Genomic DNA, 21,662 nt, shown 5'->3' with positions numbered 1-21,662 from the left:
ACAAAATGACCTATTATGAATTTATGACTTTTTGCCTGATTTGCCAATTAAACGGGCTACAAAATGTTTTTTAATTTCAACGTCAAAAAATGAACGAATTTTGTAATGATTACTTTTTTCTTACTCTAAATTCTAAAATTTAAAAAGTTTTTTAAGCTTGAGAATTGTGAATTTAATGAAATTAAAAATTTTTAGCATATCAAAAATTATTGTTGATCTTCAAGAACTTTTTAAATTTTAGAGTAAGGAAAAAAATGACCATAACAAAATTTGTTTATTTTTTGACATGACGTAGATACTTAGTATTCAATTACCTATTCATTTTTTCATTAATTTTTTTCTTTACGATTTTTTGAAATTAAAAAATATGATTTGTATCTTGTAGCCCGTTCAATTTGCAAGTTAGGCAAAAAGTCATAATAGGCAATTTTGTTTATTTTTCAAAATATGTAGGTACTACTGAAGTACTGACCCTCATGGTCAAAATTTTAGATTTTGGCTCTTGAATTTTGCAAACGTATTTTGCCATTCAATTTTCATATTTATCTTACGTTTTTTTTTACTCGTTTCTTCGGTACTCGCCTACCCGGTGGCAGGTTACCTACATCCAAATTTGAAGTTTGTACCACCACTCTCCAGACACCCTGTATAGTACCTCTGTCTCTGGAACTCTGGAAGCCGGAAGGGATCAAGGAAATGAAAGTTAGAACTGTTAGAAGATACTTGTGGAAAAAAAAGAAAAAACAGTTTAGAGGACGACGAGATGGTGGAAAGGAAAGAACTAAGAAGTGGTAGACGTTGGACAGTGAAGTGTGAACGAATAAAAATTGCTCAAAAAATCTGAAAAAATTTTTGGGCCCCATTGGTCGGTAAAAAAAATGATAAAATCGGTGACTCGAGTTCAAAATTCAAAATCACCAGAAAGCACCTGACAACACTTTGGACAACACTGACTGATACGAAGGTATTCCGAGCCGAGTGTATCCGAACGTTTCCGAACAAAGTTGCTCTACAATCTACACGTAAACATCTTATTTTTATCAATTTTTCGAATTACTACGAAAGTTTTGGTTGACGTGTTCTTATAGCTATTTATTTCTTTCCGTTCATTAAGTAATTATTTAATATTTAAAGATGAGTTTCCTAAATTTCGTCAACATTCCAATGCACATGGTAAGTTTACTGAACTTTTTTCACTGAGTGTTTCATTTAGCTGATGATATTACATCCATTGCTTGAGTTATTCAACCCACAATAGGTACTCCAATGGTTCTTGAATCATTTCTCACGATGTTCTGATTCTTTTTCAGGATTTCGAGGGGCAAAGAAGAGCTGAAAACTATGCCCGAATCATCATCACCATATTTGGAGTAAGTTCAAGCTCATCTAATAGAATTCTTATCAAGTAACAACACCGGTAACACTATTCATTTCTGTGAATATTTCTAGGTTATTGGATTAATTTGGGGATACGTCGAGCAGAAGTTTTCGTACACTATTTACACTTTGGGAGTAGGATTCGCGATATCTGTTCTTGTAAGTTGCATTATCGTTCTAGTATCGAAATAAATGGCGAATTGGTGTATTTGAAATGATATTCACGTTCGTTCTTTTTCAGTTATCGTTACCACCCTGGCCGATGTATAGAAGACATCCTTTACAATGGCAGAAAGTCAAAGAAGAGGGAAGTGGTGAACAGAAAAAGAAAAAATAATTTATTCGATGTTAGCTAATTTTAGTTGTGTTTTTTTCGATGTTGAAATTATGTTAAGATCTCTACCGAAGAATCTATCTAAATTTAAAATTTCATTGTTTCATGTGTGAAAGATTTCCTTCGTTCATTTTGTAAATTATTATTGTATTATTGATTATGTAAGTTTTGGAATTTGTGAAAAGTTTGTTGTGCTGGTTATATGATTTAATTTTTTTCTCGTAAAAATGTATCGCATTCTTCGTGTTTATTCATTATTTATATTTTAAAGTCATGTTGGGTCCTATTTTAGAGAATTTCATTTTCATTTTTCTTTTATTTTAGTTTATTAAATGAAGAATTTATTCTAAAGTTCTCATTATTTCTTTTTCTCGACTTCTTTCAGTTTCTTCTGTCGGAAAATTTTCAGTTTTCTCAAATTTTTCGAGTTTTTTTCATTTCTTCTTCTGACGTGTAATGTTACATATTGAAAAACTTGAAATTCTCTGCTGACTGGGAAATTTCTCTGAATTTCCCTCGTCATCTTATCACACGAATGCTATCCAGATTGCTCAGCGAAAAATCTAAAAAAAATATTTCCTACAAAATGATAAAAGACTGGAGTGTTTCAAAATTTTTTTTTTTGAAATTTTCTTTTGAAAAATTGACCGAATGTACCGAAATTAAATACTTAGCATGACGACTAAAAGGAAATATTCTAATAGATCAAATAGATGAAGTATAATTCAATCGGAACTATTCGGAATTTTCAATTACTGGAGAAATCAAGCCTCGTGAAGAAACACTCGAACCTTCACCTTCTACACTATGTCTGAAAATGAAACGAATTTCAGAAGCAAATTTAACAATTTCTTCCAGTCAGAATCTACTAGTGAGTGATTCCATCTTATTGTACATTTCATCTACATTGATCTTTATTTTAACGATTTTTTGGTTATATTTCAGTCAAGGGATTATTCATCACTTCTATAACCGGTATTTCGGCCCTCATATCGTTCTCGTACGCATTCGCTTCTACACGTAAACGAAATGCATCAGCTCTAGATACTGTCTCGTCGAAAGTTTACGATAATGGCACTCAGTTGGCGTTACGTGCATTAAAATGGGGTACACTGTATGCATTCACCGGAGTAGGACTGATTTGCTTTGGGATCTGGAAAGTAGCCAATGTAAATAATGTAAGCTGCGAATGTTGTAATATTCAAATCTGTACCTTTTATATCTCTGTTATCTGACCGGTGCTGAAATTTCAGATGCAAGAATTTCGTCAAAAAATGGGATCGATATTTCCCTCGGTTCCAAAAAACAACCCACCGCAAAGTCGAACGGAATTCGCCTCGGTGACAGATCTATTGCAGTATTTAGACGACGAATATTCCACCAAGAAACCTGCCAAATTAGATCAAGAGAAAACCGACTCGTAGTTGAAGGTTTTAGTAGTTTTGTTGACGGCGATTTGTATTGTATATAACGTTATTGTTGTTTTTGAATATAGGTAAAATTGTTTTTAAAACCTGTCTGTATCATTCGAACAAACACACACACACAAATTAAGCGAACATAAATAATGCTTTATTAATCAAAAGGTAACATAAGGGAACAGAAATAATTCAAAAAAAAAGCTAAAAAAAATAAAAGGATGGAAAGAAAAACTGAAAAACAAATACTGAGTTATCACTTCGAAAATCACAAAAAAATTCGACATAAATAATCATTCGCCTGAAATTCTTTACAGTATCACACACAAAGAAAGCACATAAATTATTTACAAGTAAAAGGAACTTGAAAATATTCACAGAGAAACATCTAAGTTTTGGAATTTTTAAATATATTAGCCAGTTTTAAAACCACAGTTTTGAAAAGTTCAGCATCTTCGGGGCTCAGTTCTTCTACTCCGGTCACACTCTTGATAAATTTAATCAACGGGGTTGTTTCTTTTCTCGTATTTGGCGAAAGATTTCCCGACGCTAGGTACGTATCTGCGTTGTTTTCCACAAGTTGCAGTTGTTCAGATACCACGCTGCAGTCAATTTTCCCCAAACAGCTACCGAATATAGGTTTCAAAGCTGAAGAAGCTTCGTTCACCATTTCATCCGGGTATCCTTTACTTTTCTCGGGTTTTATCTCCGTTAGTGGAATTGGCGTTGGTAATTCGTATTCTTCTAGTTGAGAACATTCGAATTCTGGTTCTTCTCTGTCTTGGCTTTTTTCTCGGTTTTCATCGGAGAACTCGTGGTCTGGTTCGATAACGTCCTACAAAAAATAACAAGGTGAAAAATTTTCTGCGTTGATTTGTCAAGGGTAATACTCGTAATGAGGAGTACATACCTCTTCTAGTTTTATTTTCTTCTTTTCTTTGGCAATATTCACTACCTAAAATCAAATTTACAAGAATAAATGGAACTGACCTTAAATGGGTGAGTGTGTTGGGGGGGGGGGGTACATGAAAAGGGGCACGAACAGTTTACCTTGTTATTGATACGACGAAATCGTAATACGACGGATCGATTATCGATTATAATATCAACGTTCTCTTTGTAAGCTTGAATGGCATCATGGACGTTTCTGAATCTAATAAATGCATATCTGAAAAATCAATACGTTTATTCATTAGAAAGATTCAACACAGACAGACACAGGTAATAGGTAGGCAGGCACCTATCACAAAGTTATGTACCTGGTGTACTTGATTTTTTGAGCAAAACCAATATCAATACGCGAAGCTTTTTTGAATTTTTCTTTAACTGCATGAGACGTAATGTACTGTGGTAAATTACCAAGGTAAAGTCTACACTCGAAAAGAAAAAGAATTAAAATCAACAGATTCGCAATCGAACAGAATCATATTTGCAATAAAGGTAACGAATATTACGTGTATGGATCAATTTCCTCAACGCATACTTCTTCCTCTTCTTTGGTCACCTTTCGTTCAGCTTTTAGAGACCCATTTTGGAATGTTTTGATATTTAGATCTTCAATTACCGAATTGACATCAACGTTTTCATCAATTTGAGCAAAACAATAACTGAAAGAATAAGCGAATCGATCAGTGGAGAGCTAGAGAAGAGACATTAGCTAAATTACAGATGCATACCGTGGCCCACAATACGTTTGAAAATGTACAAATTTAATCGCTGAGTGAAATTGTTTAACAATATCAGCATTCAGTTCTTCATCGGGAAATTTAATAATTATTTGTTGCTTTCGTTTCATGTTGCCATATTCACATTCGGTTTTCAAGGCTAAATCAGCGTCATCTTTATTCCAATCTTTTTTCGGCAGTTGTTCTTGAATTGATCGTTTTTTGAACTTCTTTTTCCGTTTCAGAGTATTTTTGTCCGGCAACTAAAAAAAAAAAATAACGTTCAACGTTACTTCATTAGGTACACAATGATAGATTTAAATCAAGACACGAGTATTTCCTTACTTTCGATGCAGAAGCAAGTTGCTGCGAAGGCACAACTGGTGAAGATTCGTTGGACGATAGAACATATTCACGAGCAGTAACGCCAGGATCTTCAGATAAAGAGCTGGTGGATGGAACGGGAGCTTGCCACTGCGATAGATTCGCTGACCCTTGTGGCATAGAATGATATCCGAAAAATGGATGATTTATGGGCTACAAACAGAAGAAGAAAAATATCGATAGAAACTGATCTGTAAAACGTACACGAATTTAAGCAAAGCAACTAGTAAATCAACTTACAACCAAAGGTTCGCCTATATTGAAAACTGGACCTGACTGGTACGGGTTCAGCATTCGGTACTCCATACTATGCATCGGGAACTGATACATTTGAGGACTGCTCTGCAGCAAATGGTAGATATTTGAAAACTGAGCATTGGTCGTTGCTGTCCTTGAACCAGCTGCGGCCAAGTTTTTCGGATCCATTTTAAGGCATTTGGTGGCTTTTAAAGCATCGCTGAATAACTTGCAGAAATCATTACACTGCGCTGCACCGAGTCTACGGTAAATACCTTCGAAAATAAACCATTACGTCATGTCGTGACGCGATTTTTATACTAACGTTGTGTCGAACATATATGCCTCTAAGGCTTTAACATCAATTAATGGCAAGGATGCGCAGTGGATGTCTAACCTTATAGCGGTTAACGACCCGATGACCCGATATCCTCGAGTATTCTGAGAAACGTCTGCGAAACATTGTTGCACCGAAAACTTACTCGACTCGTTATCTCGTTAAAAAATCAACGTTTTAATGGGTAATCTGAAAGTAATAAATTTTTCAACAACCAATTCAATCGTCATAAAAATTAAATTATTGTTCCACCTTATCACCATTTTCTTATCAGTTGCCGGTTTTGAAAAAAAAATTGTTGATTTCGCAGGTGTGGCTGTTTGTGGACAGACTCGAAGTGGAAAAGCTGGAAAATGTAAAGTTTTACAGAATAAAAACATTATCAGAGTTTTAAATACTAAAATTTGAATTATGTGAATAATTTTCCTGATTAATAACATCAAAATTAAATGAATATTTTCAAAAAAATTACTGCAAAAAATTTAAAACGTTGAACTGGTTTAAGAGTCCCTCTAGTGGCTGCACTGCTTCAGCTGTTTTGGATATGTACCCAATATTGGATCATTCAAAATCTTCTTTTTTTTCCCCAAAAAATGAACGATTGAAAAATATACAGCATTATTAATTTCAAACGTAACTCATTAAATAATAATAATTACACCAAAGCTTTGAAAGCTTCGCGAACTTTACGAATTTCAGTTTTTTTTAAAACAAACGAAACTTAGTCGAAATTCAAACACACCAAAGAAAACACCCATCTGGGGCTCATTTCGTTCTAGAAAAGCCTACAAAAAACACTTTTGTGTTTCGAATGAAAAATGAAAATTTTTCGCACCTTTTTGCTCTTGTAAATTTCCCGCCATACACTTTTAATAATACTCGTGCCATCTGTTCTTTTCTTCATTGTGCACTTTCTTTCGTGTGATCGTTGTTCTCATCTTAGTACCTTTTATCCGCAGTAATTCGCGTTTAATTTATCGATAACTTCGTAATCACCAACCGATCAAAATGTTCGAAGCCAGATTAGTCCAAAGTTCCATCTTGAAAAAGATCCTGGAAGCTATAAAAGATCTACTGAACGAGGCAACTTTCGAATGCTCAGCTTCCGGTATACAGTTGCAAGCTATGGATAATTCTCACGTCAGTTTAGTATCCCTCAATCTACGAAGTGATGGCTTCGATAAGTACAGATGCGATAGGAACTTATCCATGGGAATCAACTTGGCCAGGTAGATATCTTCAACGTGTAACTTTACCATTTTGATCTAGTCAAAGCTCATTAGTTCTATTACAGTATGACCAAAATCATGAAATGCGCTGCCAACGACGATGTAATGACGATGAAAGCTCAAGATAACGCCGATACTGTCACGTTCGTGTTTGAGTCACCTAATCAAGAAAAAGTCTCCGATTACGAAATGAAATTGATGAATTTGGATCAAGAACAACTTGGAATACCTGTTAGTATCTAATTCCGTCCAGACTTTGCGTATTATAAGTATTCGAATCGTTCTACGTATATTTTGTTTCGTAGGAAACCGATTATTCGTGCGTTATCAAGATACCGTCCGCCGAATTCGCTAGAATTTGCAGAGATCTTAGTCAATTCGGCGAGTCTATGATTATTTCTTGTTCTAAGGAAGGCGTTAAATTTTCAACAGCTGGAGACGTTGGTTCAGGTAAGAATTCGTCTTGATATATTCAATATTTATCTTACGAATGTTTTCGTTAACGAACTCTTTGTGTTTTGCAGCTAACGTGAAATTAGCCTCAACCTACAATGTCGATAAAGAGGAAGAAGCTATCGTCATCGATATGCAAGAACCAGTATCGTTGAATTTCGCCTGCCGATACCTTAATTCTTTCACTAAAGCTACTCCATTATCGCCTCAAGTCCAATTATGCATGTCTGCCGATGTTCCTTTAGTAGTAGAATACAAAATCGGAGATGTCGGATATATTCGTTATTACTTAGCTCCTAAAATCGAAGAAGAAGATAGTTAAGTTATTATTTCCGATCAGATTTCTGTTTTATTTCCAATCGTATAGTGAAATATCGTCGTGAGTATTCTATTTGTCATTCAAAATGTCCTGTAATATTGAGTAATTGACCATAAACCGATTCCTCGTTCTTTTTTTTTGATAAATATTTATTATATATTTTATAAAATTTGAATACTGAGAGTTTTATTGTATTTTTTTTTTTTAGCACATCGAATGTACTGCTGTGTAAATGTGTATCACAATAAAACTGATTACTTTTATAATTCGTTTAGTAGCATATTTATTTCTTGAAGTATGATGAATGTTGATTACTGACGAAGAATTTCGTCTCACGAGAGATAGTGTTTTTGATATCGAACTGACCCTTCGTATACTGGCCAATTTTACATTAATCTGAATAGAAACACACGAAAAATAAAATACTTGTTTTATATTGCGAGCTGAAGACGCTTTAGTATTTACAATACATAATAAATTGCTGTCATAATAGTTATGTATGTATAAAAAGCTTATCGTACAAATCTAATTTAAAATAAACTTTTAAAAAAAGAGAAAAAACCATAATCATCTAATAATAATGCCGGTAACGAAAAAAAAACTAGCAAGATGAAAAAAAATTACTATAATATTACGAGAAACTCATCTCGATGATATTATATTATGCTCTTCACTACAGACTGTTTTTACAATATAGTAAAATAGTTCTCGTAATTTTACAACACTAACGCCGGGGTATACGTAGTAGGTAATCGTAATATGAAAATTCTCTGTTGAGATCAAAAAATGGAGCCGAATTATCATCTCTCAGCCTTATACACCAACGATATACAATATACTTTGAGCAAATAACTGCACATTTCCAGATACGTACACACGCGAGTTCTAGATTATACAGCTCTCTGTGAACCAATTTATTTTGTCACAAATTAGAAATTAAATTTAGGTTTTAACCATGGCAGGGCTGATTACAGCGTCGTGTAACGTTCTCATATGCCTTAGAAGATTGCTTTTTACGTTGAAGCCTTTTTCGCAGACGTTGCAAAGGTATGGTTTTTCACCGGTGTGAGTTCTGGTGTGGATCATCATCGAAGCGTGAGATGGGAAAGTTTTGCTACAAAGAGGACATTGTTGTCGTCCGTTGACTAGTTTTTTACGATTAGGTGGCACATAAGGTGTTTCGGCTTCGTCACTGTAGGTGTAGTTGTTCGATAAGGCTAATTGCTCGTCTGTATGGGTGTTCTGTATGTGTCTGACCCATTCGGCCGGTGATGTGTATACTTCTTGGCATAGTTCGCAGCGTAGATTAGGCAGGTACTCGGGTCCGGAGTCTGATTTGTCGTTATCACCGTCCTGAAATGAGATACAGATTAGTAAATGATCTATGTAAAAAATAATATATGTATCTAGGTACATAGGTGTAAGTCTAGTGGATGAACGAAACTGGAAGGTCTAGGTTGAAATGAATAGTCCAAAAAGATAAAATCAAGTCATTTTTCGTAGTAGGCTTCAGTAGTTTTAAAAAAATGAAAAAGTTGAAAATCCTAGAAATTTTACTAGGTAGGTACTTTTTTCTTTGAAAAAAAAAACAAGCTCTAGTTTGTGAAGTATAATTTTCAAAGGTATTTTTAAAAAAATATTTCGATCTCTCAGCCCTCTCATTGGCCTGAAAACTTATGAGATTAGATTAATAATACAGCAACAGTAACCACGTTAGAGTAAATTAGTTTGCCAACGTCAGAAATTGAAGGAGCAACGTTCTAATAAATATACATATTATTTTAATGTTAATTTTTCCAGATTGCATGAAAGATTGAAATTTTTTAAAAGTTCGCGAAGATTGACAATTTTAGCAAAGAGGAAGGGCTTTTTGCCTATTATTGACAAAAAGGTGAGATTTTTGGGCAATTAAAACAACACGTTAACAATTGTAGCAAAAAACAGCATTTTTTGGTAATTGGCAAAAAAATTATATTTTTTTGCACGTGTTTTTTTTCCTTCAAAAAATGAGACTTTTTTGCATTTTTTGGGTAAAAAACAATTTCACCTGAAAAAAAGTGAGACTTCTCAATTTCTAAGAGGCTGGAATTTTTGGAAAAAAAGTAAGACTTTTTGGGATTTTTTTTGCAAAAAGTGATAATTTTTCGTAATTTTGCTCGAAAAAATGAGAATTTTTGTCAACTTTTGAAAAAGCGAAGATCCCTGACAACTTTTGGTAAAAAACGAGACTTTTGTTTAGCGATTTTGCTAAAAAACAAAAAAAATTGTCAAAAAGCAAAACTGACAGTTTTAGTAAAAACAGCATAAGTAAGTAATTTAAAAATTGGCAAAGAAATTATATTTTTTTGTAATTTTTTTTTCGAAAAACCAGACTTTTTTCATTTTTTGTCAGGTAAAAAACCGAAGCCTTTTGGTAATTTTAAGCAATTTTTGTTTGTTGCAAAAACCGACAATTTTTAGCAAGCGAGACTTCGACTATTTTGACAAAAAGAAGTGCTTTTTGGCAATTTCTAACAAAAAGCGAGACTTTTGGATCATTTTTGAAATTAAAAAAAAAGAAAATATTTAATAATTCTTCTAGTAAAGCAAATATTTAAAATTTGACAATTTTAGCAAAAAACAGCATTTTTTTGGAAATTGGAAAAAAATAAATTAAAATTTTTTTTCGCAATTTTTTTCAAAAAGTCCCATTTTTTTGAATTTTTTTTAGGTGAAAACGCGAGATTTTTTAGTACATATTTGTAATTTTTGGCATTTTTACCAAAAAAAAGTGATGGTACCTAAAAAGCTAGAACTTTGGCCAATTTTAGACAAAACAAGACTTTTGAACAGTTTATGAAAAAAAGTAAGACTTTTTAGTGTTTATTTTTGCAAGAAACGACAATTTTTAGTAATTTTGCAAATCAAAAAAAGAAGAAGAATTTTTGTCAACTTTTGATAAAGTGAGAATTTTTGACAAAAAGCAAGATTTTTGAACAATTTTTTGAATAAATAAAAAGTAAGTCTTTTCGAAGAAGGGCTTTTTGGCAATTTCTGACAAAAAGCGAGACTTTTGGACCATTTTTGAAATAAAAAAAAAAAGAAAATATTCAACAATTCTTCTAGAAAAGCAAACATTTGAAATTTGACAATATCAGCAAAAAACAGCATTTTTTTGGAAATTAGAGAAAAATAAATTAAAATTATTTTTTTTCGCAATTTTTTTCAAAAAGCCTAATTTTTTGAATTTTTTAGGTGAAAATGCGACATTTTTTAGTATTTGTAATTTTTAGCATTTTTTAGCAAAAAAAAAGTGATGATACCTAAAAAGCTAGAATTTTGGCCAATTTTAGACAAAACAGGACTTTTGAACAATTTTTGAAGAAAAGTAGGGCTTTTTAGTGTTTATTTGCAAGAAACGACAATTTTAAACAATTTTTCAAATTAAAAAAAGAAGAAGAATTTCTTTCAACTTTTGATAAAGTGAGAATTTTTGACAATGGATAAATAAAAAGTAGGTCTTTTCGAAACTTTTTGCAAAAAACGTAAATTTTTATTGATTTTACAAAAAAAAAAAAAAAAATTTCGGTCAATTTTTAAAAAAGCGAAAATTTTTGACAGTTTTTGACAAAAAGCAAGACTGGCAATTTTAGCAAAAAACAGTAGATACCTACTTGTCTTTTAATAATCGTAGGAAAAAAAGCGAGACTTTATAGATTTTTCGATTAAAAAAGCGAAACTTTGGGTAAGTAATTTTTAGAAAAAAAGACGACTTTTTCGAATTTTTTGGAGGAAACGACAAATTTTAGTAAGAAACAAGACTATTTGGCAATTTTGACAGAATATTAAATTTTTTGCTATTTTTGGCAGAAAGACAAACTTTGACAAAATACTGAATTTTTGAAAATTTGTAATAAAAAATAACAACTTCAGAAAACAACCGAGTACGAGTCTTGCACTTGGAGCAACTTTCTCATTCAAAAAATGAACGAATTTTTTTTGGTTGTGAGTGTAATTTTTATCAACTTTTTCATGAAATACGTCAGAAAGAGGTCAAAATAAGACAACTGAATAAATGAGGAGCTTGGAATCAAAACTCACTTTTGACACCAAAAATCGATAGGTATACGTTTTTTTGCGGATTCGGATACTTCTTCAATTTCTTCATCACCCTACAGAATCCATTTTTCCAAATTCGGCCCCAGGTCTTCACAATTTCGTGTTAAAAAGTGCCCCTGGAGTCAAAACTCACTTTTGCCACTGGCAAAAGTGAGTTTTGACTCCAAGCTATAAATAAACCTGTATTTTCAAGGTCGCATGGCAGTCTACAAAGCCAAAATAATCAAATTGCAACTTCGGAAGCATTTTCTGATAGTGAAAATTGCGAAAATGGTCGTTTTGAATTTGGAAGTTGTGCAACTGAGGAGGTAAAAATTGGAAGTATTGAGCACTCAAAACTTTTAAAGCTCTCTGGAGGCGGAACAAAATACTCTACAGAAAAATGAAGTCGAGGAAATTGTAGAGAATTAAATTTCCAATCGACATAATGTCGTTAGTTTATTTCTAGGATGCTTAGTTTTCGATATATTTGCAAAAGAAAGTATAATTTTTGGAAAAATTCAGCGCTGAAAACTTTTAAAGCTCTCTGGAGGCGGAACGAAGCATTCTACGGAAAATTTAAATCGAGGAAAATGGTAGAGAATTAAATTTCCAGTCGACATAATGTCGTTAGTTTTCTTCTAGGAGGCTTATTTTTTGATATATTTGCAAAAGAAAGTAAAACTACCCCACCTTGGAATCAAAACTCACTTTTGCCAAACTTGATAGCCATACCGCAACGATATGGCAACTTGAAAAAAAAAAATTCTCATGGAATCCTATTTAGAAGTCTTACTCAAGAGCTCGACACACTTTGTGGCGTTTTTTTCATCAACGCACTAGGCGAAATCAGTTATTGTCGATTTTCTCGAAACTTTGTCCGATGGCAAAAGTGAGTTTTGATTCCAAGCTCCTCAAATTTAAACTTTTTCTGATGTTTGAAATTGAAAATTGAATTTTTTCGAATTTTGATTTTTTTGTGAGATTATTTCATCGAGTGAAAGGGGTTAATCAACTTTTTCAACAGATACGTAAAAGTAGGGGTCAATTGGGTCAACTTCACCTATCACAACTTTTTTTCATGTTTTAAATCAAAAAATCGCATTTTTCCCAAACTTTGAATTTTTTAAAATCAACTTTGCAACATGGTACCGTCCCAATTTTTTAATAAATTGTTCAGCATGAAAAGTTGTCTATAATATATTTTTTTCAGAATTTTTGAGAGTCGGAACGATATGAAAACTACGTTTCAAAACTTTTTGAGCTAATTTTTTGTACGAAAAAAAGTGGCAACACTAATTTTTATGATATCACCAAAAAGCCTTTCAAACCCCCTAACTATGGGAAAATGTTCCATTTTGGTAGGTATCGCGGTTATCGAGTAATCCACTGCTGAAATGGATGATATTTTAGGTTCACTGAAAACTTTGACACCCCCTGGCTGCCTTTAAAAATGGGCTACAGGGCTGCGATTTGCGCCATTGGTCATCCCTTTGGAAGGTCTTTCCACAGAAAAAAAATCGCTAAACCCCCTTACCACTTCTTGGTCTAATTGACGTGGAATGACCCTTTAATATATTTTCTACGAGTAGATCGCAGATTGAGAATTTAGCAATAATTTTTTCAAACTAAGTGGGAAATTTTGCAATTTTTCTGGACTACAGTTCTTTTTGAGTTCGAAATATTTTACAAGGAAAGAAATTTAATTTTTCGATTTTGTCCAAGGCCTTCGACGTTTTACAAAATGAATTTGATCCAGCTATAGATGAACCACCACCCCATCCTAACATTTTTAATCAGCCTTCCGCTGAAATGAAATAAAATTTTCCCAATTTCGATTTCTCTATGCAAAAAGATTTCCCATAAAATTAGACAAATTCATTTCTTGGATATTCGTTCATTTACCCAATGAAAACTTGAAAAAAAAAAACATACTCCACTTCTTTTCCTCTTCATGGCAGGCATATCACCGGTTAATTCATGAGTTTGGGTATGTCTGACCCATAACGCAGGAGTAGTGAACGTTTCCTGGCACAGGTCACAGGTTAAAGGAGCGTAGAAATGATTTTCAGTATCGTCTTGGTCATCGGTCGAAGCGTAAGATACTTCCTGTGAAACAAAAACGTAAATCAGCTAGGTACCTATCTATACTTCATCGAGCAAAACACAGGAAATGATCACGATAAAAACATGTCAACACTTACAGGTTGGATAGTCATATGCGTTTCGATGTCGCTATTATCATCCCACTCGAGAGGTTCTTCTTTGATAACGATTTGAGTCTCGGGTCCTTCTTGGATAACTTTCGACAATTCTTCATCGAGAGGCTCATTTTTAACCGAGTCGTCGCTACTCGACTTTTCTTTACACGTGACATCGGAACTTAATTTCGCTCCGTTGGTTATATTAGTAATGCTAGCTTTTTGCGGGCCTTTGGCTCGTATAACTTTAACGTTTTCTTTAGTGTTGTCCTTTCGAACGATAGCCTTCGTAACATCTTTGGAATTCTGCGGTGTCAGTATACCGGTCACCTTTGAATTAACGTATTTCACAGAGCTTACGTAAGATTTGGGATCGTTGAGGCTGGCATTGGTAATATCGGCCTCTTGATACAGGCCTCTGACTTTCAAGATTTCGCCAGCTTTGAGTACGTTGTTGAGTAACGAATTGGCGACAGTCGCTTCGCCACTGTACATATATTGCAGAAGAACCGATAAAGTTTGATGGTTCACTTCGGGAGGTAAAACTATAAATAATGGCACCATATGCGATACGGTGTAGGCTTGCTGGAGTAATTTGTCGAAATACGAACTGCACGCTGATAAGACGAATCGATGAGCCATCATGCATTTGCCTTCCAACGTGCATAAAGTAACATCCGTAAAACACTGAGATCGTTGTAAGGTCGCTATCGACGTATGTAAATACGCTCCGTGGCTATGCCACTTAAGCTGATAGTTCTCCGCCATTGGCTGTAATCAGAAAAAGAACGAAAAATACGTCAAAATATAGTTCTAGGTACCTAGGTAGGTAAATTTACCCACTCGTAGGAGGAATTTTCATCGGTGGCGTAAATTTTATAAATAAAGATCTACGTAATACATCTTTTAAAAACATCGGCGTAATTAGGATTTAGGAATTTGAAAAAAAATAAAGATTTCTACGTAGAAATTGTACTTAAGAGGAAAAGTGAAATTTATACAGATAAATGAATTTTGATAAATTATCAATCAATATGGCGTGTTCGAATCGATTAGATTACGAGAAAGGCGTACTTGTTATCATGTTCTTCTCGTATGAATCAAAAAGAATTCATTTTTCAAATCGATATATCAACCATTAAAAGTGTAACAGGCGTGCTACTCTCTTGCTGGTGTGAGATCAGAGGTTTTTTTTCACTTACCAATAAATAACTACGTGATAAAAAAATAATTACAACGATGACTATCTCTATAGATAATAACTCCTATGATATGGTTTACTGCCAGAACGTTAAGATAAAAGTAATGATTCTAGCACCTTCGTAAGGGGGATTTTTCGTGCAGATTTTTAAGCAGCAAAGGTTCAGAAAAATATGTTTTTCAGAATCTCTATTTTTAAAAAAAATGATTTTCGCAGATTTGTCCAGTTTTTCCAAAGCATTTTTTTTTCAATGTTTCAAATTGATTTTTTAAAATAATATCATATTCTTCATAGAAAAATACGAAACAAATGTACCTATTATTCATAGTTGCTGTATTTCAAAACAATTTCTAGACTGTTTTCAGAATTTCACTCATCCCCTCCAAACTTTTGAAAATTGGTTGCTCCCAATTTAATAGATTGCATCTTGCAGAGTAGTTTTTTCATCCCGCAAAATTCTAATAAAACAGAGGTTTCAATTGGAGAGAGGGAACAGACTGCTGTGAACATTCCAAAAAATTCAGAGGATTCGTGACTTGAAAATTTTCAAAAATGGTTTCCTTTTCAACATTACTTTTTTAAATTTTTAAAAAGATATTCAAGTTAAAAATATATAGGTATTTTTTGGGTAAATCATACACGTTTTTGGAGCTACTTTTTCAAGATTTAAAACGGCAGATCCAATCTCTGGAAGGACTTGAAACTTTTGGACACTCATTTGAGCTCACTTGGCAACAGTTGACAGTTGACACCCTTAATTTCTTTAAATTCTAATAAAAGACTGAAAAGATTCACCATCAAAATAAAAAAAAAATTAAAAAAAACACCAAACATTTATTTTAATTTTCAAACATTTTTCAAATGAAGGAATTTTGATTCGTATTTTTTATCTAATTTTCGACTTCATTTTTTTGCGTTTTCATCTGTTTTTCTTGAAGAATTCCAATTTGATATAAAAAAAAAAATTTTAAAATCAAACTTACATTTTTTGGCCAAAAATTCGAGTTAAATGAAGCCTATGTCATATACTCGTGTTTCCAAAAAGCAGACGTTAGAGACAAGAATGAATTTTCATAAATTTTTGAAAATTTTGAGTTCTACAACCTTTGTTGCATGCATGCCCCCCACTCCCGTCAAATTCCGTTCTTTTTGTGGGATATGAACAATACAAGTAACTTGAGACATTTTCTTCAAAATTATTCAAAATAGAGCTCCATTCTTCAATCAAAAGTGAAAGTTCAATTACTGCTTTTCGAATTGAAAGTAATTGGATCTGATTAGATCAGATCAAATCTGATCTGAACATTCCCTGAATCCAAATCTGATGATCAGATCTTCTTCGAACTGACTATGTAAATCAATAAAGTTGCGATCGAATTAGATCTGTTTACAGTTGATCAAATTTAATAGGTTTGATCAGATAAAATCAGTTCCCATTAAATCCACGTTTTTTCAGGTTTCGATTTGATATGATCAGATCTAATCAGATTGAACTTTTGATCTAATTACATTTTTGTTCAAGCCTAATCAAATCCAGCAAGGAAAATCCGATTCGATCTGATCAAATTCGCTTGATCAAACCACATTCAATAAGATCAGAGTTTTAATCTGATTACATGTGTTCAGATTCAGACTTGATCAGATTCAATTATGGAAAACCTGATTGGATCAGATCACCCCATTTGATCAAATCAGATCAGATAAAATCAGATTCAAATATTTTTCGGTTCTAATTTAATCAGATCTAATGGGAGAGGGGGCGGCTAATCACATTTTATCAAACTCATTTTGGACCTCATCGGATCTGGACAGTCCCAATTTTATCTAAGCAGATACAATATCAGATCAAAGTTTCAATCTCATCAATTAGAACTGTTCAGACCTGATCAGATCCATCACAGAAAACTTGATTGGATCTGATCAGACCGGTTTGATCAGATCGGATCAAATCTGGACATTTATTTGATGGGATTAGATCTGTTCAGAACTGATCAGATCCACAATGCGTGTCTTATTTAATTCAATCAGACTCATTGCAGGCCTGATCAGATGTTTTTTTTGGTTTCAATTTGATCTAACCAGATCTGATCAGATCAGAGAGATATCAGATCTATTAGAGGAAACCTGATTGAATTTGATCAGACCCATTTCAGAGTTCAGACATGATCAGATTTGTTTTTGATCCCAATTTGATTAGGCTAAATCCAAATCAGATCAAAACTCTGATCTGATTAGATCTAGTCTGCAGACTTCATCAGATCCGATATGGGAAACCTGATTACTGATTAGAATCCATCAGACCTGAGACCTGATTATGATTAATCAAATCAGATCAGGTCTGAACATTTTTTGGTACTAATTTGATCTAACCAGATTTCATCAGATCATAGTTTTGATCTGATCAGATCTGCTTAGAACTGATTACATGATCAGAGTCAGACCCATTTCAGACCAAATCAGATTTGTTTTCGATCCCAATTTGATTCAGCTAAATCCAAATTAGATCAAAACTCTGATCTGATTAGATCTAGTCTGCAGATTTCATCAGATCCGATATGGGAAACCTGATTACTGATTAGATTCCATCAGACCTGATTATGATCAATTAAATCAAATCAGGTCTGAACATTTTTTGGTACTAATTTGATCTAACCAGATTTTATCAGAATCAGAGTTTTGATTTGATCAGATCTGCTTAGAACTGATTACATGATCAGATCTATTAGAGGAAACCTGATTGAATTTGATCAGACCCATTTCAGACCCAATCAGATTTGTTTTTGATCCCAATTTGATTCAGCTACATCCAAATTAGATTAAAACTCTGATCTGATTACTGATTAGATCTAGTCTGCAGACTTCATCAGATCCCATATAGAAAATCTGATTTGATTCCATAAGACTTGATTAATCAAATCAGATCAGATTTAGTGCAGAAAATCTTATTGGATTGATTTTAACCTGATTAATTAGATCAGATCTGAACATTTTTTGGTTCTAATTTGCTTGAACCAGTTCCACTCAGATTAAAGCTTTGATCTGATCAGAATTGTTCAGATCTGTTCAAATGGAAAAGTGGAATCCTGATTCTATCTCAACAGGTCTCTCTCATCAATTCATATAAGATCTGTGCATTTTTCAGTTCTACAACATTGATTTAAGTAAATCTGATCAAATCAAGTAGGAGAATCTGATTGAATTTGATAAGATCTGAATATATGTATCTGATCAAACCTGTTCGAATAGACCCTGGATCCAATTTCATCTGACCAGATCAGATAATATCAGAGTTTTTTGATTCGATGATCTGTTCAGACCTCATCAGATCTAATTTTTTCCGCATTTTTTCAAAAAATGTAAGTATCAATAAAAAAGCAAAAAAAGCAAATTTTTTCATTTTTTTTTTTTTAGATAAGCAGCGTAAATATGCATTGGACATATATCCTGCCTCTCAAACCCCTTCTTCTCATTTCCTCACAGAATGCACATCATCACCAAGGTGCCTAACAAAATCACAGAACTAAAAAGAAGGGCCTTAGAAGGGCATTTTGAAAATGTACTGACCCCCCCCCCCCAATAAATGTCACAAAACTGCCAAAAAAAAACTTTGAAATAATTTTTAAAAGAAACAAAAAATAATTGAGAAAAAACACCAAACAAAAGATAGAAATAATCAATTGGTTTTCATTAACAAAATATTTAATTTTTTGCTATCATACTTAATTATTTGACGTTTGAAAAAACAAAAAATTCTGATAAATTGAGTTTTCATTTTTCGCTCAATTTTGATTAAATGACAGAATTATTTGATAATTTGGAAAAAAGAAGGACCTTTGGGCAAAAAGAAAAACTTTTTCTAGACTTTTCTGAAAAGAAGGCCCCAATACGCAAAAAGACAAACTTTTCTCGACTTCCTGAATCGTTGGGACTGTTAGACACCCTGATTACTTCAAATTTGATCGCCAATTCGTCTCACTGTAATAAGCTCACACTCGATAGATTCGAATCACATCACAATCATACCCTAAATCGAATCACTGTAGCAAATCCAAGTCTAACTGTGATCGATTAAAATACCAACGCTTTCGTTGCAACAAGTTAATGCATTTACATCATAAATTCATACACTCGATCGACGCTTACGCTTTACGTATTAGCGCCGCAACGAATGCATCTGATTCTATAATTTCAACCCCTTCTGCCTCTCTCTCTCTCAAACACTTAGCCCAACTTTCATCAATCATCGATTTATGTACGAGTATACGCGTTTTACAAAAACATAAACCAATAGATGCGCGATGAGGAACGAACTTAGTTGAACTCATTATTAGTCACTCATTCAACTAATTAAATACAGCTCGAGCTCGATCGCCAGCACTTCTGTGTGTACGCACTATAGGGCCGAAAGCCTTGAAAACACGAGCACGAGTACACGAGTACGAGCTGGTTCATAAATTTCGTACATTATATTATGTACTTTGGCTTGTCTGTCGATCTTTCGAATTGAATTTTTTCAAAAAGTGTTGCGCGCGCAAATAATTTTTAAATACACAGTATAGTCGATAGATCGCCACATTTTTTCCTTTTTTCTACACAAGTACGAGCACATCGAGTAAACTATGTATACCTAGACCTATTCGTTTGAAAATAGATAGCGAGAACAGACATAAGTCTAAAACAAATCGTCGATTGTAAATCAAATAAAATGAAACAGATGTTGATATGTCATCGCTCGGGATCATGCATGGTTTCCAATGCCAATCCCAACAACAACAACAACACATGACGCGGATACATTCTCGTTCCTTGGGCTATAATACAATCACCGAACCATTTCTACCCCTGTTACAAGCATCGGTATTTTGAGATTCGGATTTCGATAAAAAGTGTACCAAAATTAGTATAGACCTAGAACACAGAACGGGGGTGAGTCCAGCTGCTAAGATAGGTACCTACCTATACTAATCACCTCAACCTCATGTGGTATTTTCGTTCACGACTCATATACCTATCAACCTATAAAATTAATCGTAATATTGGCGATATTTATGAGTACAAAAATTATCACGCTCGATATGTATTCAGGGGGTTATCAATCGATTGATTAAATTTAATTTCCAATCAGCTCGAACTCGAACCCACCACGGTGTGGTACGCGCGTATCTAATTAATTTCACATATGAATTGGAAATGAAAACACCCAAAACGAAACCAATACCAAATAAATACGATAAATACTCTCGTATGTGGATCCATATAGATTAAGAGAACCGGTTACACCACACACTCGAATAAACTCCGCAGCACTCTTTGTGTAATTCACGAGACCAAGAATTAAGAAAAATCACTATAGCGAAAATATATGTAGCATACGAAACACAGAAGATAGGTAGGTACAGGTAGTAGGTTACTCACAAATTTCATGATTAGGATGGACGATGGATGGTCCAGGGTCCACGTTCTCGTACTTCGTTCCACCAACGAGTAACACGTCGCGATCACACGAGACTCGTCGAAAAACTGATACTACATAAACCGTAAACGATCGATGGATCTAGAGAATCCCTCGAGTGTATACCGACATATCTACATCTCACATATGCAGAGAAGACGGCGGCGTTTTTATTTTTAGATTTTACAATGAACCCACATTACGCGATGGAACAATATTCCGGCTCTCTAGTCATACGAGCAATCAGTGTATGTTTCATACGTAAATTGATGCACTGTAAGGCGAACGGAACGTTGGTCGTATAGTCGTCCATCTGTAGGATTTGCCTTAAAAAATGCTAGCCTCTCTGAGCCACCTATGAGGGCTTTTAATTGAAATAAATTAATACCACGTGACCCTTTCGCAAAACGGTATTAATTAATGGGGCTCTCCTAGAGTACATATTCCTATGGTATGGTTTACGACGATACGATAATATGGAAATGCAGATATTGTATAATAATGGCCAGGCCTCTTCTCGTTCGCAAGACGAAGACCGACGGACCCTCTTTTTTTCTACATTTATTTATTCGAACGTGCCAGAATATTATGTTTATTGAATGTAAGTACTACTAGACTCGTGTAATAAGAGTGATTTTATTTCCTCTTCTTCTTCTGCTTGTTGTTTTAACGCCCTTATATGTATATAAATGTAGGTACTGAGTATTCCTCCCATGAAGATATTTAGATATAGGTACCTAATATGTTGGTAATTTGGTGTATTTCGGAAGAGATTTCGTAAAGTGGGATGTACTTAGTACCTATAAACTGAATTGAACTGACTAAAAAGGGGGATGAAAACTTGTTTGATTATGTACATGTGTTAGGAAACTAGAGGGGGTCTCTGTGGCCCAATCCGTTACCCAGCTTTATATGCTCGTAAGATACGTAAAGGTAGAAGCTATTATACAGCCATCAATTAACTGGTTATTGTATTCAA

General features: G+C 33.8%; 5 protein-coding genes across 9 annotated transcripts in view; 3 read left to right on the top strand and 2 right to left on the bottom strand.

Annotated features, from left to right (window-relative positions):
* Positions 1-1,012: 1,012 nt before the first annotated feature.
* On the top strand, positions 1,013-2,062 carry Spase12 (Signal peptidase complex subunit Spase12). Its single transcript, XM_065349314.1, has 4 exons — positions 1,013-1,173; positions 1,311-1,370; positions 1,450-1,536; positions 1,619-2,062. The coding sequence occupies exons 1-4, from the start codon at positions 1,135-1,137 to the stop codon at positions 1,712-1,714; spliced, it is 282 nt and encodes a 93-aa protein (XP_065205386.1). The 5' UTR covers positions 1,013-1,134; the 3' UTR covers positions 1,715-2,062.
* A 222-nt stretch (positions 2,063-2,284) lies between these two features.
* Positions 2,285-3,224, top strand: LOC135835167 (transmembrane protein 242). The gene is made up of 3 exons (XM_065349313.1): positions 2,285-2,582; positions 2,657-2,889; positions 2,965-3,224. Exons 1-3 carry the CDS (start codon positions 2,519-2,521, stop codon positions 3,133-3,135), a joined length of 468 nt encoding a protein of 155 aa, XP_065205385.1. The 5' UTR covers positions 2,285-2,518; the 3' UTR covers positions 3,136-3,224.
* Positions 3,225-3,261: 37 nt separating this feature from the next.
* On the bottom strand, positions 3,262-6,014 carry Pof (Painting of fourth). Of its 2 annotated transcripts, XM_065349306.1 has the most exons (9): positions 5,812-6,014; positions 5,418-5,689; positions 5,139-5,330; positions 4,806-5,056; positions 4,584-4,736; positions 4,389-4,499; positions 4,180-4,297; positions 4,040-4,084; positions 3,262-3,964 (listed from the first exon to the last, which is right to left on the bottom strand). In XM_065349306.1, exons 2-9 carry the CDS (start codon positions 5,601-5,603, stop codon positions 3,518-3,520), a joined length of 1,503 nt encoding a protein of 500 aa, XP_065205378.1. In that variant the 5' UTR covers positions 5,604-5,689; positions 5,812-6,014; the 3' UTR covers positions 3,262-3,517. The 2 variants fall into 2 exon arrangements, with proteins under 2 accessions (XP_065205378.1, XP_065205376.1); XM_065349304.1 differs by having other exon boundaries at positions 5,418-6,014.
* A 542-nt stretch (positions 6,015-6,556) lies between these two features.
* PCNA (Proliferating cell nuclear antigen) lies at positions 6,557-8,018 on the top strand. The gene is made up of 4 exons (XM_065349311.1): positions 6,557-6,980; positions 7,046-7,211; positions 7,286-7,430; positions 7,505-8,018. Exons 1-4 carry the CDS (start codon positions 6,760-6,762, stop codon positions 7,753-7,755), a joined length of 783 nt encoding a protein of 260 aa, XP_065205383.1. The 5' UTR covers positions 6,557-6,759; the 3' UTR covers positions 7,756-8,018.
* A 581-nt stretch (positions 8,019-8,599) lies between these two features.
* LOC135835164 (zinc finger protein 774) overlaps positions 8,600-21,662 on the bottom strand; it is a 35,886-nt gene continuing 22,823 nt past the window's right edge. For 2 of the 4 annotated variants that reach the window (XM_065349307.1, XM_065349310.1), the window contains exons 2-4: positions 14,034-14,801; positions 13,765-13,938; positions 8,600-9,105 (exon numbers count right to left, since the gene is read on the bottom strand). In XM_065349307.1, coding sequence (XP_065205379.1) covers positions 8,695-9,105; positions 13,765-13,938; positions 14,034-14,801 — 1,353 coding nt within the window. In that variant the 3' untranslated portion in view covers positions 8,600-8,694. Of the gene's footprint in view, positions 9,106-13,764; positions 13,939-14,033; positions 14,802-20,469; positions 20,503-20,646; positions 20,862-21,662 lie in introns of those variants that run through there. The other 2 variants (XM_065349309.1, XM_065349308.1) reach the window with 2 other exon arrangements.

Source organism: Planococcus citri, chromosome 2, assembly GCF_950023065.1.
Source record: "Planococcus citri chromosome 2, ihPlaCitr1.1, whole genome shotgun sequence".
Classification (NCBI taxonomy): Eukaryota; Metazoa; Arthropoda; class Insecta; order Hemiptera; family Pseudococcidae; genus Planococcus; species Planococcus citri.
The sequence above is the reverse complement of the archived record's forward strand: the minus strand, read 5'-3'. Positions and strand labels throughout refer to the sequence as shown.

Excerpts from the sequence above, each read along its gene's own strand:
- PCNA (XM_065349311.1), top strand. The coding sequence starts at position 6,760 with ATGTTCGAAGCCAGATTAGTCCAAAGTTCCATCTTGAAAAAGATCCTG. Across the intron at positions 6,981-7,045 it reads ATGGGAATCAACTTGGCCAG|TATGACCAAAATCATGAAAT; the intron begins GTAGATATCTTC and ends GTTCTATTACAG. Across the intron at positions 7,431-7,504 it reads AGCTGGAGACGTTGGTTCAG|CTAACGTGAAATTAGCCTCA; the intron begins GTAAGAATTCGT and ends TGTGTTTTGCAG.
- Spase12 (XM_065349314.1), top strand. The coding sequence starts at position 1,135 with ATGAGTTTCCTAAATTTCGTCAACATTCCAATGCACATG. Across the intron at positions 1,174-1,310 it reads TCAACATTCCAATGCACATG|GATTTCGAGGGGCAAAGAAG; the intron begins GTAAGTTTACTG and ends ATTCTTTTTCAG. Across the intron at positions 1,371-1,449 it reads TCATCATCACCATATTTGGA|GTTATTGGATTAATTTGGGG; the intron begins GTAAGTTCAAGC and ends GAATATTTCTAG.
- LOC135835167 (XM_065349313.1), top strand. The coding sequence starts at position 2,519 with ATGTCTGAAAATGAAACGAATTTCAGAAGCAAATTTAACAATTTCTTC. Across the intron at positions 2,583-2,656 it reads CTTCCAGTCAGAATCTACTA|TCAAGGGATTATTCATCACT; the intron begins GTGAGTGATTCC and ends GTTATATTTCAG. Across the intron at positions 2,890-2,964 it reads AAGTAGCCAATGTAAATAAT|ATGCAAGAATTTCGTCAAAA; the intron begins GTAAGCTGCGAA and ends CTGAAATTTCAG.
- Pof (XM_065349304.1), bottom strand. The coding sequence starts at position 5,603 with ATGGATCCGAAAAACTTGGCCGCAGCTGGTTCAAGGACAGCAACGACC. Across the intron at positions 4,500-4,583 it reads GAGGAAATTGATCCATACAC|ACTTTACCTTGGTAATTTAC; the intron begins GTAATATTCGTT and ends TTTCGAGTGTAG. Across the intron at positions 4,298-4,388 it reads CAAAAAATCAAGTACACCAG|ATATGCATTTATTAGATTCA; the intron begins GTACATAACTTT and ends TTGATTTTTCAG.